The 24,699-nt window shown below is 34.8% G+C and overlaps 2 protein-coding genes across 2 annotated transcripts; one reads left to right on the top strand and one right to left on the bottom strand.

The window, feature by feature from the left end:
* Nucleotides 1-784: 784 nt before the first annotated feature.
* LOC130827817 (uncharacterized) lies at nucleotides 785-16,488 on the top strand. The gene is made up of 7 exons (XM_057693675.1): nucleotides 785-1,136; nucleotides 6,369-6,465; nucleotides 6,545-6,595; nucleotides 6,707-6,758; nucleotides 7,500-7,558; nucleotides 13,849-13,894; nucleotides 14,303-16,488. The coding sequence occupies exons 2-7, from the start codon at nucleotides 6,385-6,387 to the stop codon at nucleotides 14,422-14,424; spliced, it is 411 nt and encodes a 136-aa protein (XP_057549658.1). The 5' UTR covers nucleotides 785-1,136; nucleotides 6,369-6,384; the 3' UTR covers nucleotides 14,425-16,488.
* Nucleotides 16,489-16,634: 146 nt separating this feature from the next.
* On the bottom strand, nucleotides 16,635-19,925 carry LOC130827816 (3-ketoacyl-CoA synthase 11-like). The gene is made up of 2 exons (XM_057693673.1): nucleotides 18,919-19,925; nucleotides 16,635-17,650 (listed from the first exon to the last, which is right to left on the bottom strand). Exons 1-2 carry the CDS (start codon nucleotides 19,699-19,701, stop codon nucleotides 16,859-16,861), a joined length of 1,575 nt encoding a protein of 524 aa, XP_057549656.1. The 5' UTR covers nucleotides 19,702-19,925; the 3' UTR covers nucleotides 16,635-16,858.
* Nucleotides 19,926-24,699: the final 4,774 nt, after the last annotated feature.

The raw sequence follows: 24,699 nt of genomic DNA, 5'->3' as shown, positions 1-24,699 counted from the left end.
TGTTTAACATATGTTTTTGAAAGTTTATTCGTAAAATTAGTATTCAAGAGCTAGAGTGATGTGAATTAGTGGCTTTCTTTACTATGTTGCTTGATTGATTCGTTGAAACCTTAGCTGAAACTCCAACAGCAAGAGTTTATCGAGTCGAGTTGAGTAGAAACTTTGTTGAGTCAAGCTCTAAAATTCACCTTGATAGAGGTGAGTTCGATCATTTCCTAGCGTACTCAATGGCTTGCACTATTGAAAATGATGATAACATGAATTGAAGCATGGAGTGATTTGTTTTGAATCACTTGATAAAGTGAGTATTGGGATGATTTGAGATGGCTTGAACAAGGCAAATGAAAGCTCAATGAAGGCCCTAAGTCGTGCCTTGAACGAGGCACACAAAGAGGATCAAAGCTGCTCGAGCAAGGCAGCAACACATGAAGTCAGCAGGTGTAGGAAGGTGCTGCTCGACCACCCGAGCAAGTTAGTGTAACACCTCGAGATTTTAATGACGTAATTAATTAATATTGTAATAACTTTTAGAGATTTTATAATTACATTAAACTATTTTTAGCGAATTTTAGTATATTACTTTCATACACCAATTTAAATGTCAATATGCTAATATAAAAAAATAGAGTTGCGATTATAAAAATAAGGATGGTTCGAATAAAAATTATTACTTTATTTATTTTGTGAGCATATTTAAGTTGGGTCTTTTAGTTGGGCCTTACAAAGAGATTAATCAAAAATAAATAAATAAATAAGTAAACAAATAAATAAATATATATACATAGAATAAAAAAGAGGACTTCGGGTTTTAGGTTGAGACTCCTTCATTTTCGAACAAAAGCAAGCAGTCCCTTACTCTTCCTCTCACTCACGACTGCCTGCTCCTCCACCCAAGCCCAGCCGCAGCTCCTCCCTGCTCCACCAGCACCGGAAGCCGCTCCACCCACGCTCAAAGCAGCAGCCCTGCAACTCACTCGCCCAAAACAGCTGCTGCTGCTGTATTTTCGTGCACCCCCACCAGCAGCTACGGCTGCCTGCACCGCCACCAAGGCCCACTGCAATGCCTTGTCCCTCCTGTGCCACCACCACTACATTAAACACTTGTCTTCTCACCCCTCTTTTCTTATTTCCCCATTGTGAGCCATCTCCTCTTCTCTCTAACTAATTTTCTAGTTTTTAATTGGAGTTTGATTAAGTGTATTGAGTTTAATGTTGTTTTTGTGTTAATTTCATTGAATCTTTTTGTGGATAAGAGTTTGATGGATGAATTGAACATATTAATGATTTAGGGTTGAAGTGTGGTTAGAAATTATGGGTTGTATGTTGATTGTGTATTAGTTTCTTTGAATCTTAGTATGGGTAGTAATTAAAGATGTTATCTTTGAACAATGAATTGATTAGGGTTTAATTTAGGGATGAAATTTTAATAGTGTGTGTTCTTATGTTTTATGTTGGTGGTGCCATGATTGATTTGATAATTTCATAAGTTGTTTTAGGGTTTAGTTGTGTTATTTGTGATTATGAAATATTTAGTTGGTAATGATTTTTATTATAGTTGACTGTAGAAATGGTTTTGGTTGTTAATTGGGAATAATAGTTGTTAATTGTAATGACTTGATTGTTGTGAATTACAAATGCTCTTAGTAGGTCGTCATTGAAGTTATAAATGCATAATCTTAGTAAAGCCAAGAGCATCATGTCAACTTATTGTCGATGTTTGCTAAAGTTACTTGTGTTGTTTTGATTGTAATTCTTTCTAGCTTTGGAGAATGTAACTAATGGTATCGCGATTCGATAACTCTAAGATTTGCCTTATTGTTATATAAGTATTATATTAAAATTATAAGGGTTAGTTGTGATTAGTTATTTTTGGGTAACGCGAACCGATATATTCAAAATTAGTTGATGAAAAGGAACGATTCACATATACTTTTACTTTTAAATTGGTGAAAAGACTTAGGTTGTGTTGAGTTAATGATTTTGACTTGTATTGAATGAGTTGTGTGCGTTCTAGAGTAATCGAAAACTCATGTTGAATGGGTGATAGTGGTTATTTGGGCATTTAGTTGGTATGATAAAGTAGTTAAGGGAACTTATTAGTTCTATTCCTAACTTGTATAGGTTCCCAGCTCATAAGAGGAAAGTAGAACCTTAGTTGGGTGACTTTTGTAACTTTTGGTCGTGCAGTGACGCTTGCAGGTACGTACACGAAGTAATTAACAATTTTCCTTTAAGAGATTATTATTTATTGTTTATTGTGATAATATGCATTGTCTCGAAACTATGAGGTACTAGTGAATACGCTTTATATGAAGAGCTATTGACTATGAAATCCTTGCGCTTAGAATAGTTTAGAGAATGAGAGTGTTAGTAGAAGGCGGGGACCACCCCCTTATTTATTTAAGAATTGGATTATGCCTTATTTGGAGTTAGAATGACTTCTTTATAGGTGAATTTCATATTTTGTTTGAGTGATTCAGTGGGTTTCGGTGTTCTGCTATCCCAGGGCGCTCATTAATAGTTGAAAGCCGGAGTTATTCCCATTTGATAAAGTATTAGATTATAATTAGCTGGCGTGACTCAACTGGATTATGTTCGGTTGATTTAATAGTCCCCTAGGTGAGATCCGACGGGATCACCGTATGGGGGGTATGAGCATACTTTTGTCATTGGGTGCCAGGTGGCCGATACCGCCCCTTGACCGAAAATTTAATCATTGATAGAAAATTTACTCATTGATAGAATAGTTTATGCTAGTGAGAAGTGTGCCTAGGTTAAGTTACCTCGAGGGTATTACCAATCCCAAAGATAGACTATGATCACACTTACCTTAAGATAGACAAGCTCTATTACTATCTGTGCTTGTGTCTTATGAAATCATCTTATGTTGTTGTATAACATAATGTCACCTAGTAGTTGGCCTTATTATATTTGATGCTAGTTACTGACGTGTTTGTGTTTGTGTTTATGATTGTTTGATGACTTTCTATGATTGTCCTGCTATGACACATTGGCCTTTGGTCTGATGTTGAGCAGCAGGAAGATCATAGACAGGTGTGGTAGGTATTGGAGGTTCTTTTGCATTGCATTACATTGGGGGAGAGTGATGAGGGCGAAGTATAACCCGTTTCATACCCTTATCTTTCGATTTTGTAGCTCTTGTTTATCTTTTGTAAACTTTAGTTGTATACGTTTTGTTATGAGGCCTTGTGTACTCCTTTGTATATTTGTCTTTCTGCTGCGTAGTTTTTAACTTTGTATGGTTTTTAAAGAGTTAAGTCATTTTAAACGCAAGCGTTGACTCTGGAACCACGATCCATGCTTGGCATGTTGATTTGAGAAGCCGACGACGAATCATTCCACTGTGGTGTGAGATTTTAAAGGCAATGATGCCTTAGATTAGTTTAATGTTTTTATTGTGCTAATTGCTCTACCACATGTTTGATTTTTAGGAGAGATGCTGCCAAAATTTCTACTCATAATTTCTTTTAAATATCTTATTATTTTATTTCAATGCAACACCCGAATTTCCTCCCATCTTTTGCGGTCTTGGTTTTGTATAAGGGGTTAGAAATTCAGGGGTGTTATAGCTAGCTCGATTGAGCGAGCAATAGGCCACGAAAACAGAAACATTCTGTTTAGTATACGGTTTGTGGGCTCTTTGGTGGGTTTGTCCTAAGGCTCCCAAATATGTTATGAGACTATATAAGGGGTCTTAGGAGTTTATTAGGATTTATGTGAGAGCCTAATACTAAGAGTTAACTAGGGTTTTATCCAAGAGAGTTTACTCTACTTGTATTAGGCATTTGAGAGAGATTGACACCAAAGGTTCAATCTTTGCTTTGAGAGGTTGTTCTTGAAGCTTTTAAAATGAGTCATTAATGTATTATTGAGTATATTAATGATAAGATACTTGTTTTAAGGGGGAGGTATCCTTAGATACTTCATACATCTTGTGTTTTGCTTCTTCCATTGTCGTGCTCTGTTTTTGGTGTTTCCTTTTGCATTTGTTTTGTTATTTTTTCTTCACCATTGCTATAGTCCATTCACAACAATTGGTATTAGAGCTTTAGGTTAGATTTGTAAGTTGTTTTGTGGGTGAATGTTCGAGTCTTTGGTGCAGAAACAGGATGGGTGATGGTGCAAAGTTTCATATTCCATTGTTTGATGGAAAAATGAATTTTTCGGTGTGGAGGAGCACCGTAGAGGACTTGTTGGTGCAACAAGGGATTGATGATGCTGTTGAGAAAGCAAGCTCACAACAATGGATGAAGGGAAGTGAGTGGCCATGAAGAAGAAGGCGGTGAGCACTATTAGGCTTGTCATTGCACCCGAAATCAAGTACAACTACTTGATGGAGACTGACCCCGGTGTGTTGTTGAAGAAACTTCAAAAGGTGTATGCTTCGAAGTCTCTTACTAACAAGTTATGCTTGAGATGGGAGTTGTATCAACTCATGAAGGAGGATGATACAAGTATGCAACATCATATCAACACATTATATCAATTGGTGTGCCAATTGTTGAATGCCGATGAGAAGCTTTCCGATGAGAGAAAGCCCTACTACACTTGGCTTCACTTCCTAAGAGCTATAAGAATATAGTTCAAACTTTGCTCCTTGGGAGGGAATCTATCACACTTGATCAAGCTTTGGCGGCGTTGAGGGAGAATGATAGGTTTATGAAGAGACATGATAGGGAAGATTAGAAGGGGAGTAGTGAGGCACTATTTGCTAAGAGTTCTAGAGGGAGAGCAAAAGATAAGGGTTATCAAGCAAGGGGGAAGTCTCAAGGGAGGAATGACTATAGTAACAAGGAGTGTTACTATTGTAAGAAGAAGAGGCACATTCAAATGATGTGCAAAGAGATGAAGGAAGACTGATGAAAAACTTGAAGGTTGGAAGAAGAGATGGTGAAAGTAGTGGGAGTGCCGCTCTGGGCTTTGTGGATGATGATGACTATGATGGTGCGCTTCTTGTTGATAGGGGAGTGACTCGTAGTAAGGAATGGGTGATTGACTCTGGTTGCTCATTCCATATTTGTTATGAGAAGGAAAGGTTTGCTAAGCTTAGCTATTGTGATGGAGGCCTTGTCGCCTTGTCTAATGATGAGAGGGTGAAGGTGGAAGGTATTGGTGAGGTTATGATTCCAACATATGATGGTGTCAAGAGAAGGCTAGGTGGTGTGAGGTACGTTCCTAAGCTTGAGAGGAACCTCATATCACTTGGTAGGTCGGAGTCCAAGGGATGCACATTCAAAGCTAGTAGTGGGTTGTTGAAAGTCATTAAGGGGAGCATCGTGCTCATGAGAGGAAGAAGGGGTGAGAGAAACTTGCATGTGTTGCAAGTTGATGGTGGTTTCCTAGGCCACATGGATGATTGCAAGTCACCCAAGATGGTGACATTTGATGATGATGAGAGATTTGGGTTTGAGGGGGAGATTGTTGAGTCAAACTCCAAATCTCACCTTGATGGAGGTGAGTTTGATCACCTCGTAGCGTACTCAATGGCTTGCACTATTGAGAAGGATGATGAGCATGAATTGAAGCATGGAGTGATTCGTTTTGGATCACTTGATGAAGTGAGTGTTGGGATGATGATTTGAGGTGGCTTGAACAAGGCGAAGGGAAGCTCAATGAAGCACCTAAGTCGTGCCTTGAACGAGGCACACAAAGAGGATCAAACCTGCAGCAACGCACGAAGTCAGTAGGTGCAGGAAGGCACTCGCTCGACCACCCGAGCAAGCAACAAGCCACGAAAACAAAAACATTCTGTTTAGTATACGATTTTGTGGGTTTGTCTTAAGGCTCCCAAATATGTCATGGGACTATATAAGGATTCTTAGGAGTTTATTAGGGTTTATGTGAGAGCCTAATACTAAAAGTTAACTAGGGTTTTAGCCAAGAGAGTTTACGCCACTTGTATTAGGGCATTTGAGAGAGATTGACATTAAAAGTTTAATCTTTGCTTTGAGAGGTTGTTTTTGAAGCTTGTAAGGTGAATCATTAATGTGTTGTTGAGTATATTAATGATAATATACTTATTTTGAGGGAGAGGTATCCTTAGATACCTCATACATCTTGTGTTTTGCTTCTTCCATTGTTGTGCTATGTTTTTGGTGTTTCCTTTTGCATTTTTTTTGTTATTGTTTCTTCACAATTGCCATAGCCCATTCACAACAAACTCGAATAGCATATGTGTGTAGCTTTTTTCCATCAATACTCTTGTAGTCGTGTTTTGAACCATATCACTTTTTACTAGGATTAAGGCGACCGTCACACACACATTTCTCTGTACACCTCTAACTGGTTCCTTTAAAAAGAAAAATCACCGTGCAAAACCCTCATTTACGTCTTTTTTCAACATTTAGGTTTTCTGCAAAAGAGATGGCGAAGAACTCCTCACATTCAAAGATTATGACTGATCTTACTTGTCCACACTGCGCTGGTCCTCTTTCAAAAGAGATGGTAAAAACACTTAAAGTTTGATTCTTTTGAAGTATTTTTTTGCTTTTGATTAAGTGCTCTTTTTGTTGCTGAAATATAGGAAACTAGTCGTTGGACTGTGCCACCGCTAATTAGAGACAGCTTTTCTATGGTACTTTTATTCATTTTATCTTAATTTATTCTAAATTATGTTAATACTTTTTTGTTTCTTGTTGTTGGTTGGTTTCATTATTAGTTGCCTGAATTTTGCGAATGGTTTCAGATTGGTTCCGCTGTTGGTGGTACAACAAGTGCATTCTACGCATTTAATTATGGTAAACTAAATGTCCTTTTTGTTGCGTAATCTTATGTTGTGTTACATTTTGTTTATATAAACCATTGAAATGCGAAACCCTTTGTACCAAAATGGTAGATTTGAAATACTAAATTAACGTTTCTTGTTATATAAGTCTCTTGATTTATGATTAGTGTTATGATTATATTTTCTACTTGTGATCAATTTGGTTTTCCAAGTTTTTGAAACATTAAATTTGCGTTTCTCATTTCTTGTCTCTTTTCTTGTAGTGAAATGAGTTCTATTTCGTGTAACGTTGCTACGAACTGTTGTTTTTTAAAGCTTACTAGACAAATTTTTCATTTTGAACATGGATTTTATGCATAGAAACTCAAAATTTCAACCACTCTTTAAGAATCTTTAAGCTACCAAATGCTGGTATTAATTAGGGCTTTTAAACCTGTTTACATGTCATGAAAAGTTTGTTGGAATGACTATTGAGTAGTCTATTTACTTGCTGAAAATTTTCAAAAGATAAGTAACCAGAAAATTCTACTTCAATTTTATGACCTTGTACTTTCTTCATCCAGTACTAAAAATGTATTATTTGATGGGTTATTGCTGGCTGCAATTGCACTACGGGGTGTTTTTTTGCATCTTCATTTTTTCTTTAGGAATGTTCTGCTACTCGCTATAAGTTGGCTGACATATTATACATTCTGGTTCCCCAATAGTGGTGTAATATGTTCTGAAATGACTTTCATGTGTTCATCCTGTGCAGTAATGCCAACTGTTCGTAAGTGGGTGAAAGGGCCGATGTGGTTACATTTCCTTATAGGAGTAAGTATTCTTGTTCTCTGGCCTCTTTGCACTCTTTCTCCTTTTGCTCTTATACTTGGGTTTCTCTGCTGACTCTGTAAGAATGATGACTGCAAGCCAAATTTTACTTCATTGATTTTTTTGGAGCTCTAAAAAGTCAATCTCACTTAATTTTATTGTGGTGACTGGTTAGTATAAGCATTTTTTTTGGAGTACAATTTCGTGTGAATCATTTTTTGGGTGGGATCTCATTTAAATTTATTGTACCGAGCGTAATTGGGACCTATGAGCACCGATGGATAATATATTGCCTAGTCCATATGTTTTAAAGCTTTAGGCTCGATGATCACATATAGGCAAACAAATCTTCGAGGAAGCCAAATAACATGCTAGGCTACAATAGCAACTTAGGGAGCCTAAGAAAAGGAAACTTCAAAGGCAATGACTATTAAAAAAAATTTACACGTCACATGATCACATCAGCTCTTTTTGGTTTCACATCTAGCCGCATTGATGAATAAATCAGATTGATTATGCAATCATTTCAATGTAGAGGATTCAGAGAGAATTTCAGAGAGAATTTAGAGAAATAAGAGAATGAGATTAGATTTCAGTACTGTGGAATGATTACAACTTGCCCCTTTATAGAGGGAATTAGTAACAACTTATTACAGCTCATCATTCATGCATTGAACTTAAGAAAGTTGTTAAGGAAGCAGACAAAATAGCCTAACAGAATATTATTCCTTGATATTCTGATGTGGCAGCAAGAGGAAGAGAAATATAATTGATATTATGAGATAATTATGATGCTAATCTTATTACTTCCCCTCAAGCTGGTGAGTGATTAAGAGAAGCTCCCAGCTTGGATACATGAGAGTTATGGAGCTTGACTGAAAGCACCTTGGTGAAAATATCAGCAATTTGATCAGAGGAAGACACCTGCACTGGTTTGATTTTTCCATTTTTAACATGATCACGCACAAAGTGGCTATCAATTTCAACATGTTTTGTACGTTCATGAAGAATTGGGTTAGCAGCAATTGCCAGAGCAGCTTGATTATCATACTTCAGAAGTGTAGGAGGTAGCCTGGTAAGACCTAGGTCCTTGAGCAAAGCAATCAGCCAAGTAACCTCACTAGTTGTTGAGGCCATAGCCCTGTATTCAGCCTCAGAAGAGGATCTTGCAGTAACAGCTTGTTTCTTAACCTTCCAAGAGATTGGAGAAGTACCAAAGAAAATGCAGTAACCAGTAGTAGACTTTCTAGAGAATGGACAGCCAGCCCAATCACTGTCACAGTAGGCAGTCAGAGTAGCAGCAGAATCTGTAGCAAGAAGGATGCCACGAGAGATGGTACCCACAAGATACCTCAACAATCTTCTTGCAGCTTGCATATGAACTGTTGTAGGGTGCTGCATAAATTGAGTCAAAATGTGCACAGAATAGGCAATATCAGGCCTTGTGATAGTGAGATAAATTAGTTTCCCAACTAATTTTTGATAAGACCTAGGATCTGTAAGAGGAGCACCCTTGTCTGGAGTTAATTTAGTATGACTGTCCATAGGTAACTGCAAAGGTTTGGAGTGAGACATACCAAACTCTTTGAGTATGTCACTGGTATATTTCTTCTGAGATAGAAAGAATCCAGCACTGGTTCTGTCTATTTCAATGCCTAGAAAATATCTTACTGGCCCCAAATCCTTCATGTGAAAAACAGAGGACAACATGGTTTTAAGACTGTCAATATCAGCAAGGTTGTTGCCACAAATCAGTAAATCATCAACATAAATAAGAATTAGAGTAATGGAAGTGGTATTGATTCTATAGAACAAGCTGTAATCTGATTTGGATTGAGTGAAGCTCGACTGCAGAAGAGTGCAAGACAGTTTGTGAAACCACTGTCTTGGTGCCTGTTTAAGGCCATATAAAGCTTTCTTGAGTTTGCAAACTAGGTTAGAGTCTGCAACTGGAATCAGATTGGGATCTTCAGTTTGCTGAATTTTGCATCCCAAACCAGTATAACCCTGAAGAAGTTTCATGAAGACATTTTCCATGAGATCACCATGGAGAAATGCATTTGTCACATCCATTTGAATTGCATGCCATTGTTCCTTTGCAGCCACTGCAAGTAAGGTTCTTACAGTTGTCATTTTGGCGACTGGAGCAAAAGTTTCAGAATAGTCTACACCAAATTGTTGTCTACAGCCAAGTATGACTAGCCTGGATTTGTGTCTCTCAATGGAGCCATCTGGGTTATACTTGGTTTTGTACAACCATTTATAGCCAATTGCTGTTTTACCAGGAGGGAGCTGAGTTATTGCCCAAGTATCATTTTGTTCTAAGGCATCTAGCTCTTTGTTCATTGCTGTGACCCAGTGAGAATGTTTCACAGCATGCTTAAAATGAACAGGATCACTTTCTTTAGTCAGAATAGACATAAAACAGTGAAATTCAGACTTGACAATGGTTTCTGCAAAATTAGAGATGTGTGTTGTTTTGACAGGCATCACATAATCCTTGTGCCAGGCAGGAGTAATGTGAGGTCTAGAAGATTTTCTTAAAGGTGGTGGAGAGGGAACATGGTTATGTTGGATAGAATCAGGAAGCTGGAGAGATGGGATAGGAGAAGGGTTGGCATTTGTGGAACTGATATGATGAGAGTCACTAGAGCTGGGTGAATGAGCTGTAGAGAGAGATGATGGTGGTGAAATTTCATCATCTGAGGTGTTCTCAGTTACAGGAAGATCATCAATAGCATTGGTTAACGAAGGTGTGGGTATAGGCTGCATATATGAATTTTGGGAATTTTTGTGGAAAGGGAAGATATGCTCATGGAACAGGACATCTCTAGACACAAAGTATTGTTTTGTGATCAAATTTTGCAGCCTGTATCCCTTTTGAGTAGCAGGATACCCTAGGAATACGCATGGGACACCTCTAGGGTCAAACTTGTCACTAATATGGTCTGGATTATAAGCAAATGCCAGACAACCAAACACCTTTAAGTGACTGTACTCAGGCAATTTGAGATGCAAACACTCATATGGTGTTTTATTACCAAGAATGGGTGTTGGAATCCTGTTGGTGAGATGAACAGCTGTCAATACGCACTCGCCCCAATATGACAAAGGCAGGCCTGCATGAAACCTTAGAGCTCTTGACATTTCAAGAACATTTCTGTGTTTTCTCTCAACTCTAGCATTCTGTTGAGGTCTCTGTACACAGGTTGTCTGGTGAATAATACCCATTTTAGCAAAAAATTTCTGACAGGGTCCATCATGAAATTCTAGAGCATTATCAGACCTTATGACCTTGATAGATTTCCCAAAGTGAGTATGAGCATAATTATAGAATGATTCAAATGTACTCAGAGATTCAGACTTGAACTGAAGCAAATAGACCCATGTATTCCTGCTATGATCATCAACAATTGTCAAGAAGTATCTGTATTTTCCCTTAGTGCTGACCTTATATGGACCGCATATATCCATATGAATCAGGTCAAAGGGAGATGCAGCATGAGAATCACTCAGAGTGTAAGGGGGTTTGGTAAACTTTGCCATGGGACATGAAATACACACTTGAAGATTCTGAGATGTGTAAGGTTTAACACAAGGAATGTTCTTCAATCTAGTAATAGAAGCATGTCCCAGTCTGTTGTGCCATAGAGAAAGAGAGTTTTCATCCTGTTTTACAGATTTCATGGCACTCACTTCAAGCTCCGAGGCAGTGTTTTGATTTTCAGAACTTGTCAAAGTATTGACAAGATAGTATAGACCATTTCTCATCTCTCCCCGACCTTTAACACTTTGAGTGTTAGTGTCAACAATTACACAGTGTGTAGGGAAGAATTGTACTTGGCACTGATTATTGGAAATCAGCTTTTGAACAGACAGCAAATTATGTTTGAAAGTTGGTACACACAATACATTTTTCAGTTTGAGACCAAGATCAAGAGATACTGTTCCTGTATGAGAAATTGCAGCTTTCTCACCCGTAGGAAGATTGATTTTCTCATTTGTTAGAACTCTACTGGATTTATCCAGCAAGCATAAATGCGGTGTCATATGATCTGAAGCCCCGGAGTCTATGATCCATTCTTCTGAATTTACAGTCGGATTGCATGAGATCATTCCTGAGAAATGATCCAGTTCCTCATCTGTCACAGAACCATTGGAATGAGGTATGAGCTTGGGCATCAATTTGGCTAATTGTTCAAGTTGCTGAGGTGTGAACAGCAAACCAACACCATCAGCACTTGACTGAGCTGTAGCAGCCATCTTAGAGCCACGAGATCTACTATGTCTCACCCCTGGTTTCCACCTTTGTTGAGCACCAGCATGTGCTCTAGAGGTTGTGCTTCCATGTTTAGAATGCCAGGAAGGGTAACCAACTACAGTCCAACAGACATCATTTCTGTGACCTTTCAGCCCACAAGCAGAGCACACAGGAACTCTATCTGAATTGTGAGATTTGCTGTAGAGAGCCATGATGTCATTGTTAGACTTGTTGGTACACAACACCTCTCTCTGAGCTTCCTCCTACTATAGAGCAGCTGCTGCTGTTTCTACAGAGGGAAGAGGTGTCTGAAGTAACAAGTGACTTCTCTAAGCATTATATATTTCATCAAGACCATTTAAAAATTGGAAAAGTTTAGTTTCTTCTCTCTGGGATTCAATAACACTTAGCAAAGTTCTAACCTCAGGAATGGGGTCAGTAACAATAGGCAGCATGTTTATCGAGTCTAGCTCTTCCCATATAGCATTCATGCAAGTATAGTATTCATTCACAGACATAGAATCTTGTTTTGTTTCAAACAATTCTTTGCTAAGCTTATATTTTTGCTAGAGCCATTAGTTAATGAAAATCTTTTTTTCAAATTCAACCAGATTTCCTTAGCAGATGTCATAAACATAACAGATTTTTTGATAGTAGGAGATAGATTGTTAGTAATCCAAGCAATTACCATATCATTGCATGTATTCCAGAGCTTAGCCTTGATTTCATCATCAGTTGACTTGAGCACCGTTCCCGGTACAAATCCCAGCTTGCGCTTTGATGAGAGATTAATCTCCATTGATCTACACCATGATCTGTAATCAGTGGATCCTTGAAGTTTGTCCACTTGAACAGATGTTGCATTATCAGAAGGATGAAGAAATAGGGGGTTTAACATATCCTGGAAGGAAATACGTCCTCCAGCCATTGTAGAATATAGAGGAAAGGAAGCAAAGATGAAGAAGGGCGAAGCAGAAGAGGAGAGATTGAAGAATCGATAAGAATATCAGGAATCCAGCACTACATTGAAAGCTCTGATACCATGATGAATAAATCAGATTGATTATGCAATCATTTCAATGCAGAGGATTCAGAGAGAATTTCAGAGAGAATTTAGAGAAATAAGAGAATGGGATTAGATTTCAGTACTGTGGAATGATTACAACTTGCCCCTTTATAGAGGGAATTAGTAACAACTTATTACAGCTCATCATTCATGCATTGAACTTAAGAAAGTTGTTAAGGAAGCAGACAAAATAACCTAACAGAATATTATTCCTTGATATTCTGATGTGGCAGCAAGAGGAAGAGAAATATAATTGATATTATGAGATAATTATGATGCTAATCTTATTACGCATGGTAGACACAATGGATGGAAACAGTTGGTTTGGGTGCTTCTGAATGCATTAATTCCAAATGGAATAGGCAAATCTGATTTAGGAGAACGAGTAGTGTTTATGATTTGTTCTTTTCTCTTGGAAAATTCTTATTACAGTTTCCTTCATTTCACAATCAAGAAGAGCATTCTTGATGCTTGAATAATACATGTGAAAGTGTCTACCCTATTTTAGTGCTAACATAGGTGGGTACACTTTATAGTTTAATAACAAGGCTGAGGTATCTCAAACTAATATTCCATTCAACTCCTCCGAGAAGCATAGTTACTTCACCGTCTATATTTTTGGAGGTTAAAAGTACTTGTGAACTTGGTAAGAGTCTTCTCTCATAGTTGCATACTTGCATATGCATAAAACATACTGTATCTTGGACTGGCATATTTGTGTAAATATCTGCACGTGCTAGCTGTTATTTTTTCTTGGATTTTGGAGGAGCTTAATTAGCCAATAACCGCTGATTGAGAATCTGTGCTCATGTAACTAGTAGGCAAACTTCAGTTGAGCTGATTTCTCCTTTGATATATTAATAAGAGTGGTCTAACTGTAGCTAATCATTCGTGAGTTATAACTGAAATGCAGACTGATTTAAATGGAAAGTTATTAAAATATATTATGTATGCTATTGTTTTCAGGCACCGCCAGTCATAGTTTTCTCATCTGCTTGTGCTGGATTGGCAGGTCAGCTCTCTCTTCTTTTCAAACTAACAAGCACATCAAATTACTTCACACATACACATGAAATGACAAATTTCTGCTGTTCGAATATTTTTAATCTAATTGGTCTTAATTTGCATCAACATCTCTTCACACTTTTCAAGTCTTCCATGCTTTTCCTTTTCTTTAATGAGCATGAGTGGTTGTTCGAAACATCAAGAATTGCCACACATTTGCAGCTTCATCGAATATATATCAATAGCTTTGTATTAAACTGGTTAGACAATACACAGTCTCTTCTTGGGAAGCCTTCTATTGTGGTTGGATATGTATTTTGGGGCTGAGAGAATATCTAATCCATATAAAAAAACTTCGAGTTCTTCATTCTTCGGTGGGTTTTCTTGACTTTGTGCGGGGTCTTCATTTTTCCAGGAGGTGCAGTTCCAGCTGTAGCTCAACTTGCATCTTCATCCTATCATGCTGCCACGTTATCTCCATCACATCCTTCTCAGGACGAGAAGACACCCAAATCGAGGACTTCCACAACGTTGTAGTATACGCAGGATTGCGGGAAGGATGAAAAAGCTTCTAGCATGAGTTGGGCGTCAAACACATTCAGCAGGGTCGGGAATTTTCTTTGAGCTGACCATCTCTAAAGACGATGCTCATTTTTTGTCAGGTTTGTTATTGTACTTTGTAGTAATCATGAGCCACCTTCTTACATTTTGTGTATGCATATTTCAAAGCTTGAGGAAGAAAGACACCCAGAATCTCTAAATCTTTTGGCTCGTTACTAAATCAAGCGAGGGAATTTTCGTAGCTTTTTAGTTGATCCAAAACCCAAAGTTTTTGAGTGCCGGAAATTCCAAGAAGGCCTTCGGTTCTACTAACGAATGTTTTGGGATTATATGGTTTTTTCGTTGTGCTATAGAAGTGATATCGAAACAAATATTGTATATACTTGTTTTGAAAGGTGCTTGTCAAAAGTTATTAAATTCAGTGATCAATATGATTCAGATTAATCTCAGAAGTTCTTCATAGTACAATCACAATTGGTCGAGTAGGGCTTTTAGTTTAGCTTGATGCCTTACGATGGTAACAGGAGTATTTTCAGTATGGCAAATTAAATCATGCATATCTTATTTATATAAAATTATAGGAAAAGTCAATAAAAAACGTCAAGTGTTATCACTATCCGACCCTCAAATCTCTTCTAAGTAGTAGCCAGATGGGAGGGTGGGAGCCTCTTAATGACTACTAGATAAAAACCCGATTTTTAAACTCGACTTACGATTGTTTGCATAAAAATATTATTTTAATGGTTACTAGATGAATTGTTGATGAGTATTATTGTTGATGAGTATCATCAATGTTTACTTCACTCAAGTCCCTCTCATGTTGGTTGTTCAAGAGATTTTACTGATATTTTTCTTTTATGAATATTCAATGATACTGAGAGGTAAGGAATGAACAACTTGTCAATTTGTATTCTAATCTTTTTCTCTTAAATTGTGATTATGAAATTTTGTAAAAATGTGTTTGATTAAATTAAAGAGAGTAGTTTCTAATTGGGGGTGTTAATTAATTAATTTGTGTTTACCAGAAAGTAATACTGATACTTATGCTAAATATATATATTAATTGACAAAATTAACTCTACATATATAGAAGTATAATGGAAAAAATAGATAAAGCAATTACTTGGGGGAATTTATGCTTGTTAGGATGTAGTCTCATTAATACCGAGCTATATAGCTCAATAAACACAAATCAAAAAATGGTGAACTAATTCTCTATTGAGGTCGTCTCATCGTGACACGACCTTAGTTGGATCAGCTCAAATTATTAAAAAAATTGCTTCTTGTACAAGTGGATATTTAATTTTCATTGTTTTTTTTACTAATGGGTCTTTCGTATGAACATATCTCATGGTGAAACGATCTCATACAAGACAGACTGAAGAACCATGAGCTTCTTGTTATAAGGCTGTCTTATTAAGAGACTGCCTCTCACAAAAGTAACTAATAATAATGAAGTTGTCTCAACATACATGCAAAGTTGAGTGTTCAGTGCAACACCTATAGTTAGATTTGACATTATCAGTTAGAGGTTTGAAATGGTAGGGTGATTTTATTTATTACATACAAAAAATAAATTAATTTATAAAAAATTTAATTAGTGTTTTAGATAATTTATGTGTAAGTTTGAAAATCAATATCCAAATTGTTATATACCTTGTCATCAATGTCAAATTGAGAAGAAATAGGAAAAGAAAGGTTGAAAATTCACAATATTTTTGGTGATGGTCAATTTATTTAGGCCTTGTCTTTAATTTTGTGGTTATTTTGGCAAATCATCTAATGGTATTGTCCCTATCATGATCAATATTTTTGTCACTCTTGATATAAACTAAATACAATCGTTTTTAAAGAATTATCTTTATTGTTCCTTTTTAGTCGGTTAAAGTGAATTTTTCGTTTTTTATTTTTAGCTATGATATATCTACAAACTCTAATTCTGATTGATTTACGCATTAAAATATATTATCTTATCACTTTTATTCACTTATCTTAATTTTCACCAAATTTATTCTTAAACTACTTTTTTGAGACGACGAGAGTACAATTCTTTTACGTAATGCCTTTATACACATGCTTCAAAATACTCGCTACAATACTAGTTAGATATTTAAGTTTTAACAAAGTTTGAATGTGTATACAATCCTATCAATGATGACAATTGAATTTGTCCAAAAATAATATTATGCCAGCTTTAAAATTAATTTTTTCATTAATACTAATAATTGAACCCATATGAAAGAATAACAAATATAACCTATTTCAATATATATTTCCCTAATCTAAACTACACAATAATAATTATAATTAAAATATCGCCTTATAAATACACTGGAATGCAAGATACTCATCATCCTGATCTTTCGATCATTTACTTTGATCGAATAACAAAAAAAACATTGATATAAACTTAGGACGACATGTTAAGTGGTGTAAATCTTGGAACATGAACAGGGAATTTATGAATCTCATCCATCCAAGGATTGTTTTCCTTAGAAGGATTAATAGTCCTCAAAGCTTGCCAAACAGCACTATTACACTTAAATCCAGATCCAAAGGCAATTTGCCAAGTCATATGACCTTTCTTAATCCTCCCTTTAGCCTCGGTATAAGCCAACTCATACCACAACGAACTACTAGAAGTATTTCCGAACCTATAAAGAGTCATCCTTGACGGTTCCATATGCCATGTTGTGAGGTCGAGATTTTTCTCGAGCTCATCCAACACTGCACGCCCACCAGCATGAATACAAAAATGATCGAACGCAAGCTTAAAATCGGGTATATAAGGCTTAATATGTTTGATTTTGAGCACTTTTCGTGCCACTAATGTGAGAAAAAACAAGAGTTGTTCGGACACAGGAAGGACTAATGGGCCTAATGTTGTAATGTTAGCCTTTAAGGCTTCACCAGCCACAGCCATTAGATCTTTGGAAAGGGAAACACCAATGGTTTGATTTTGATCTTCTTTTTGATAAACACATGTATAGCTTTTATCCTCTGCTCCTTTGTGTGTTCTTATGGTGTGGACTAGCTGATACTTTGAACGACGATGATCAGATCGTTTGTTCGATAGGAGGATGGCTGCACCACCCATACGAAATAGACAGTTCGATAATAGCATGGATCGATCGTTTCCCCAATACCAGTTTTGTGTTATGTTCTCTGTGCTTACTACTAAAGCATAGGTATTGCCATGCACCTGAAAATATATCATAAGATGATTTAGTTAGATAGGTCGTCAATCATCATCATCAACCTAATACCCGCTCAAAAGCATGGTTTGGGTGAGAAAAGGTAACGGATAATCCATACATATATCCCATTCAAAGAGAAGGCAAGAGTAATGTGGTCAATCAATTAGACCATCAATGATATAGGCATATAGTAACACTAAGAAAAAAAATCAGAGGCAGACGATTCAAAAAAGAATTCAAGTGATGTTACTAGAAATAAAAAATTTTTGTTAATTAATTTATACGCTATAGGTCTCAATCTCAAGAGGCGTTTATATGGTAAAGGTCCAGCCAACTTCTCCACTTGATTTTCTTGTTCTCTATAGGTGATTTATTTATAATATTTAAGTGTTGTCCTGGACAATCAGGTTAACGCCCTCTATTTGCCCCTAAACAGAAATTAACAATAGTAGATTGTGTACATCTAATCCTTCTCTTAACGCCATTTTAAATGAGAGTTGATTAATGATATTGGAGTAATGGAATGTTACGGTGTGTTGAATTGTTCATAAGGTGTTTCCAATTGAATTCATGTTACTTGATAGTTGTATATCCTTCATCTAACCTACCTATCATGCAATATTGCTTGTCTTTGGTATTAAATAGTTCAACAATTTGTTGATATGTTTGTACATTTTTTCATCTAGAGTTATTCTATGAGATTTAACCCAAGAGAGTTCGACTTAAAAGCTTTCGTCCTATATAAATAGTAACAGTTTTCATTTTTATTCGTTTCATTAAATTAATTACATTTTTTGTTTTTAAAAATGACCTCACATCCTTTCATCAATTCTCATACATACATTTAAATTCTCTTTTAATCTTATCTACACATTTCAAATAATTTGTGTGTTTCTACCTATACCTAACCAACAAACTTAATAATCCTATAGTATTATTTTGTATTTGTAGCTATATTCACAAGACAAATAAGTAAACAACTTTTTATATTGACAGTTTAATATTATTACGAATCTTAAGAATCATAAATTGACTTAGTCTTTAAAGGCTTTCCCTGTTACCCTATCTTTATGACAATTTTTCAATTCTCATTACCTGCGTACATAAATGATGAATTTTTTTCTTTTCAATTTTCCCATATGAAAAGCCTCACCTCGATGTCAAAAAATAATAATAATAAAAATCTTGCTATACATGACTTTATGTACACTCAATCAAGAAAATAAAATTGAAATAAGTGTAAATAATTCAACATAAAATGATGAAAACAAACCTGCAAAAGCTCCTTAGCAAGATCAATGGAAATGAGGCCAGCACTACAACCCATACCACCAAGATTGTAGCTCAAAATATTGCCCCTAAGCTTATAATGGTTAACAATCATGGCTGATAAAGATGGTGTAGGGTTGAACAAACTACAATTCACCACTAAAATACCTATATCCTTAGCCTTAACCCTAGTCTTAGCCAATAGTTCATCTATGGCTCCAAACATGACTAACTCGGCCTCCTTTCGAGCCTCCGCCATGCATGGATTAGGCGGCATCTGAATCAATGCCTCAGGGAAGTACGTTTCCTGACCTAAACCCGACCTTTCTAGGATCTTTTTTTGAAAATCCATATTTTCTTGGGAGAAAATCCCGAGTTTAATTGTTCTATCCATGAAAATTTCTCTAGTAACTTTTCGAGCCTCATCAGGCTTGTAACAAGCGAAGTTAACTAGATAAACCGTTCTAGGTCGACTCATGAAGTAGAGTGTGCCTAGAAAGACTAACAAGCCCGTACACATAAACACCGTGACTAAATTGTACTTGACAAGGTCTAGTGACAATTGAACCAGATCGTGAAATGAATGTACCGAAATATGTATGCTACTTAAAATCGTAAGCATCAAAGGGACTAACATGAGGTACACAAAATTTGAAATCAAGTAATGATAACCTAATTTCACATACTTCAATCGAACTGATTGTATATAGTTAGGAAGGTTATAGCTAAGACTCGACTCATGGCTTGCGCCATTAGCTTCTGTGTTTTGCCTAGTTTGGTTAGACATCTTCAACACAAGAATGTAGTAAAATTAGCGAGATTAGCTCTAGCTAGAAGGGCCTAAATTTGTGGGATATATTAAGGAAGTATGTATTTATTTATAGTTGAGAAAAGGATATATAGTAGTATGTAGGAGGCACATAGTTGATCAACTATCAACAGAATCTAACGTGTGAAAATAGAAGAAAGAAATGGATACAACTTACGAACTACCCCAACGAACTTTTTAATTAAAGGAGACCCTTTGAAAATTTATTTTGTTACGGCAACAATTACAACTATTAATTTAGGGGCAGGTTTTCGGTAGGGAAATGACAGGCTTTATGCAATTAATAATTTTGTTTTCAAAAATAGATTTTTAAAAAATTATGAACCCAACATTCTTTGACTTTGTAATGTTTCATATTATTTTTTGTTTACTCTTTCTTAATATGGTTGTTTGACATAATTTTGAGTAGGGTTTGTTTGACGCAAGTTAGATATGGGAGATTAAGGAATCAACATAACTGAAAGAATATTCAAGCTTTTAAGCTAGTTATAAGTGTTAATGTAATACAGACTTTTTTGTCATTTGATTTTTAGTGTTTTACTTGAAATGAGGGGTGGATGAGATTTACACTTGTCATTCCTTATCACGTTGGAGTTGGACCTAATGCCATGTCAAGACCAACTCAACCAACTGATGATTGAAGCCCCATGATATATATGCTACATATTTTATCACGACTACTCACACGAGAGTTCTTTGAGCTAGAAATTTAGATGTATCCTTTCTCTACATGCTGCTGAATATTCCACTTGAAAACAAGGGGTAAATGCAATTAGAACTCGTGGTTCCTATGTCACATTGACTTTTGATATCATGTCAAGGAACTAACTCAATTATCAACTTAAGCTTTTGGTTGATTTGGTTTCTTGACAGTCTATATAGTACAATATGTGAATCTAATCTTATCTCAGTTGGAATATATACCTACCATTTCCTCTAAGTAGAGTATTAATTTGATTTTAACTGTTCTTAATATTTTTTTTCTCTCATTCTATTTTATACTTTAAAATTACTTAAAATGAGGAAGTAGAATAATAAAAGTTGGTGCAATTATATAAAACAAAACCCAAGAAAATAGTCCCATAAAATAGGTAAAAAAGCATTTAAAAGTAATAAATAATCGTCAACTAGCTAGGTTTGAAGTGGGGTATATGAATTTCTGGGTACAGCTTGGATGTCGTATGAACAAGTAGCAAAAAGTTGTCAATGATACACATTTGACAATGCCCCTCCAATTAAGTCTTGTAGACTATGGTCTATGGTCTCAACTTAAGAGAAATCCAAGCCATTAGCCTAATTTCACTCCCCTTCTCAACCTTCTTTTCTTACCTTATCCACTTTTTTTAATTGGATAAAAATTTAAACTTTTAACCTAGTCATTTAAACTTATATTTTTCGATCTTAACCACTAAACAATGCATTTTTATTGTATACTAAGATGACTTTATGGGTTTTAAAATAACTCAAAAGTCAAACGTAACCCTATTGAACTTTACCAAAAATCTACTATGTTCATACTATATTTGAGAAAGAAAATCAAAGAAAAGAAAAGAGATGTAAATCTATCACTAGAGTTACGGATTGAACAAGTTAATTGGGTACAATCATATTTGAATGAAGTCTTTGTTTGGTTATTAGAGTTTAATTTTAATTTTTGATCTGAGTTTGATTTATTTTGACAAAATTCAAGACCAAATATGTAGATTGTCTGGTGATGTTAATTTTAAATCAAGTCGATTCAAAGTTAGTTTGAATTAAATAATTTATTTATGAATTAAATACTGGTTAATCTGGTCACAACCTTTTATTTTATTTGATAAGGATATAATATGACATAATTTAATTTCACTCTAACTTTCATACATGAGCCAAAATAAATCGAGTATGATAATATTGATTAAATAGTACTTAGTATTAAAAGTATAAACATCTAAACCTTCAAATAAAAAATTTATAAATTCAATTCTATTGCTTTGGGAGCACTTAAAATAGAAAATTGAATTTATATTAAATCTCTTAGTTTCACCGATTTCTTCTTCTTGGATACCTTTTCTCTAGAGAGAAATTTCGTGAAAAATACAATATTTCCCCACATATTAGGTAAGGTCGAATTATTCTAATCTTACATGATTAATCTATCCAAGCTATTGGGAGTAACTTGCGAGTACACATTTAATTAGATGGAACACATAACTTCTTAAACACAATGAAGATAAGTTTTGTCTCAGTTAGAGAGCAACTTTCACTTTTTTCAGATTAGAAACTGAGTTCGCTTTTTACTTAGCCCTCTTATCTCAGTCGACCTATCATGTAATATTAATAACAAAAGCTTGTTAAAAGACATTAATGATTGTTAGAACAAATAGCATAATTTAAGAAGTTTGTATTAATTTAGTCATTAGGGTAACTAGTACGCAATTAGTTCATTTGGGCTAGCTTTATTTAATTCCATGTGATATGACTAGCCTTGTACAAATAGATTAAAAGTACCATATAATATATACACTGTAGATTCAGGGTTTATTCTTTTCGACTTATATATAGTCTAATTTAGATAAATTTACCCTAATACATCTATTTAACTCCTACATTTTTGAAACTATTTCAATTCAATTCAATCTCATTCAGGACAAAATAAATCATGTTTTAATGTTTAATAAAAGCATTATAGGTTGACCTTTGAGAGAGAGAAAAATAAAATTATTACAATAACAAAATAATTCCCAACAACAAAACACATAATTCTTAAATAGAAAATCATATAGTTTTTTTAAGCTTATGTGTGTCTAGAATTTTTTTCACCAGTCTAAAAAGCGTCTAAAAACTTACAGTCATAAATCTTCTTGGACACTTGATTGTAGACGGTTTTTTTTTTATCTAAATAAGATTGTTTTCCGACTCTTGTATCTTAGATCATGTATGTTCACATTATTGGGGATGTTGACCTTAATTAGTAATCTATTTGCATGGTCCCAAAGGTATGTAATAAGAAGATGCAATCAACCTGACCATCATTTACATTGGCTTATACACATGGATACCTTACCTACAATTTCATGGAAGAGTACTTAACAAGTAAGCATGGGAATGTCAGTAGGATTGGGTCTCCATCATTTGACCACCAATTCAATACAAAAATATTTCAAGTCAAATAAGTATGGAGATGGAGTGCAAGAAGCTTGCAACCATATTGGATCTAGTTGGCCAAGATGTTTGAAAACACCACTAAATTAAGGTTCGATTTTAAATGATAGTCAGAAGTGCGATGAATCAAATGCATCTATGAAGAAAATAGCACTAATCGAAAAATATTTTTTTCATTGTAAGTAAATTTCTGTTTTTACCTGATTTAATGCAATTTGTAACTTTATACATGTTCTTTACGAATAATATTAAATAATAATAGTGCAAAGCCTTAATCTTAAAATATTACGTCAACTCAATGTATTAATATTTTAATCTCTATATTTGTTCATCTCAATTATCTATCGTCTCAAAAAGTAAAGAATCTTCATCTTTTTCTATTTTTGTCGCTTATTAATGTTAAGTTTTTCTTGTTTCTTTAAAATTTTCAATTTTAAATTTTTATTTTTTAATAAAAAGTCTTTCAATAAAACATCCTTAAATAAAAAGTATATATTCTTATAATAAATGGAGATTATTTATCTGATGCATAAAATAACCTGTGATTGCTCGTAGAATGGAATTGCGTGTCGACTATTGGGAGATGGCGACTCTTTATCCTATAGTTTATATATTCGTTCACACTTGAGAAATAAATATTATAATGGTAATAAGTTTTGATGTGAGTGACGTGAAACAATGAGTCATACATTTTCATCAAATTTATTAATAAAAACTTTTAAATGGTTTTACGAAATTATATATAGGTCACCATCATATTAATGGTTGCGCCGTTGCGGTTAATGGTTACCTTGTTTAGGGTATTTTTAGGGAGAGATATTTACTTGAATTAAATCAAGTTAATTTTAAAGATTGTCTTTTTATAGTTTGACTTATTATCGTCTTATATTAAAAATACAAATTCTCGTGAGATACGGTCTCTTTGAGAGACCATTTTTAATTGGATTAGCTCATTATATGTTTTTATAAAATATTGTAAATATACATTAAGAATGATGTAAGTAGACATTTAAGATATTAAAAATAGGTATTAAGGATACGTAAATAGCATCAAAAATAATATAAGTAGACATTAAAAATATAGTAAGCATTAAATTTTTAATGGGCTGGACTTAAAATTCGTCTCTCAAAGAGACGGTCTCTCCAAAGACAACTGTAATAAAAAAGGTTAATGAATTCTTATTTATTTATTTGGGGTATGCTAGAGAAACTTTACACAAGATGAAATGCATTTTTTTGTAGGCCATAAGAATGAAGACCCCTCTAATAAAGGGTGTAAAAGAAATAACTCACTTATCAAGTTGGCCCATGGTTTGTCATCGACAAAAATTTGTAATAAACATGTTTCGTCTCATATCTATATGTCTATATGAAATAGCACTACAAAAATTTCACAATTCGACTCAATAATATTTTAATATTTTTCTAACTTTAAATTTGTTAGTAATAATGCTATTTTCTCTTCTAGTATATACTGTTATCAGTAGTAAATTTATAATAACAAAATAAGTACTCAATAATGAAGAACTATTTAAAATTATCAATCAAATAAAGGTAATAATATCACAATAAGAGAAATAGTGGTAACATTCTAAGAATTTGACAATATTACAATTTACACATGCATTATGTTGCGATCTTCAACCTATCATTTAATTGGAGTAGGTATGTATGGCAAATATGGTTGTAGTTCTAGCACTCAATTTAAGAGGAAAAGAAAGGAGTATTAGCTTTCAGCTTTCCACCCATGTACTCTTAAAAGGTGCATGTGTAAATTATAAATGCCAGAGAAATACAACTCATGGATGTAAA

The sequence above is a fragment of the Amaranthus tricolor genome, chromosome 11, assembly GCF_026212465.1.
Source record: "Amaranthus tricolor cultivar Red isolate AtriRed21 chromosome 11, ASM2621246v1, whole genome shotgun sequence".
Classification (NCBI taxonomy): domain Eukaryota; kingdom Viridiplantae; phylum Streptophyta; class Magnoliopsida; order Caryophyllales; family Amaranthaceae; genus Amaranthus; species Amaranthus tricolor.
The sequence above is the reverse complement of the archived record's forward strand: the minus strand, read 5'-3'. Positions and strand labels throughout refer to the sequence as shown.

Coding starts and splice junctions, on each gene's coding strand:
- LOC130827816 (XM_057693673.1), bottom strand. CDS start 19,701: ATGTCTAACCAAACTAGGCAAAACACAGAAGCTAATGGCGCAAGCCAT. Junction 17,651..18,918: donor TTGCTAAGGAGCTTTTGCAG/GTTTGTTTTCAT, acceptor ATATATTTTCAG/GTGCATGGCAATACCTATGC.
- LOC130827817 (XM_057693675.1), top strand. CDS start 6,385: ATGGCGAAGAACTCCTCACATTCAAAGATTATGACTGATCTTACTTGT. Junction 6,596..6,706: donor TTAGAGACAGCTTTTCTATG/GTACTTTTATTC, acceptor GAATGGTTTCAG/ATTGGTTCCGCTGTTGGTGG. Junction 13,895..14,302: donor TGCTTGTGCTGGATTGGCAG/GTCAGCTCTCTC, acceptor TCATTTTTCCAG/GAGGTGCAGTTCCAGCTGTA.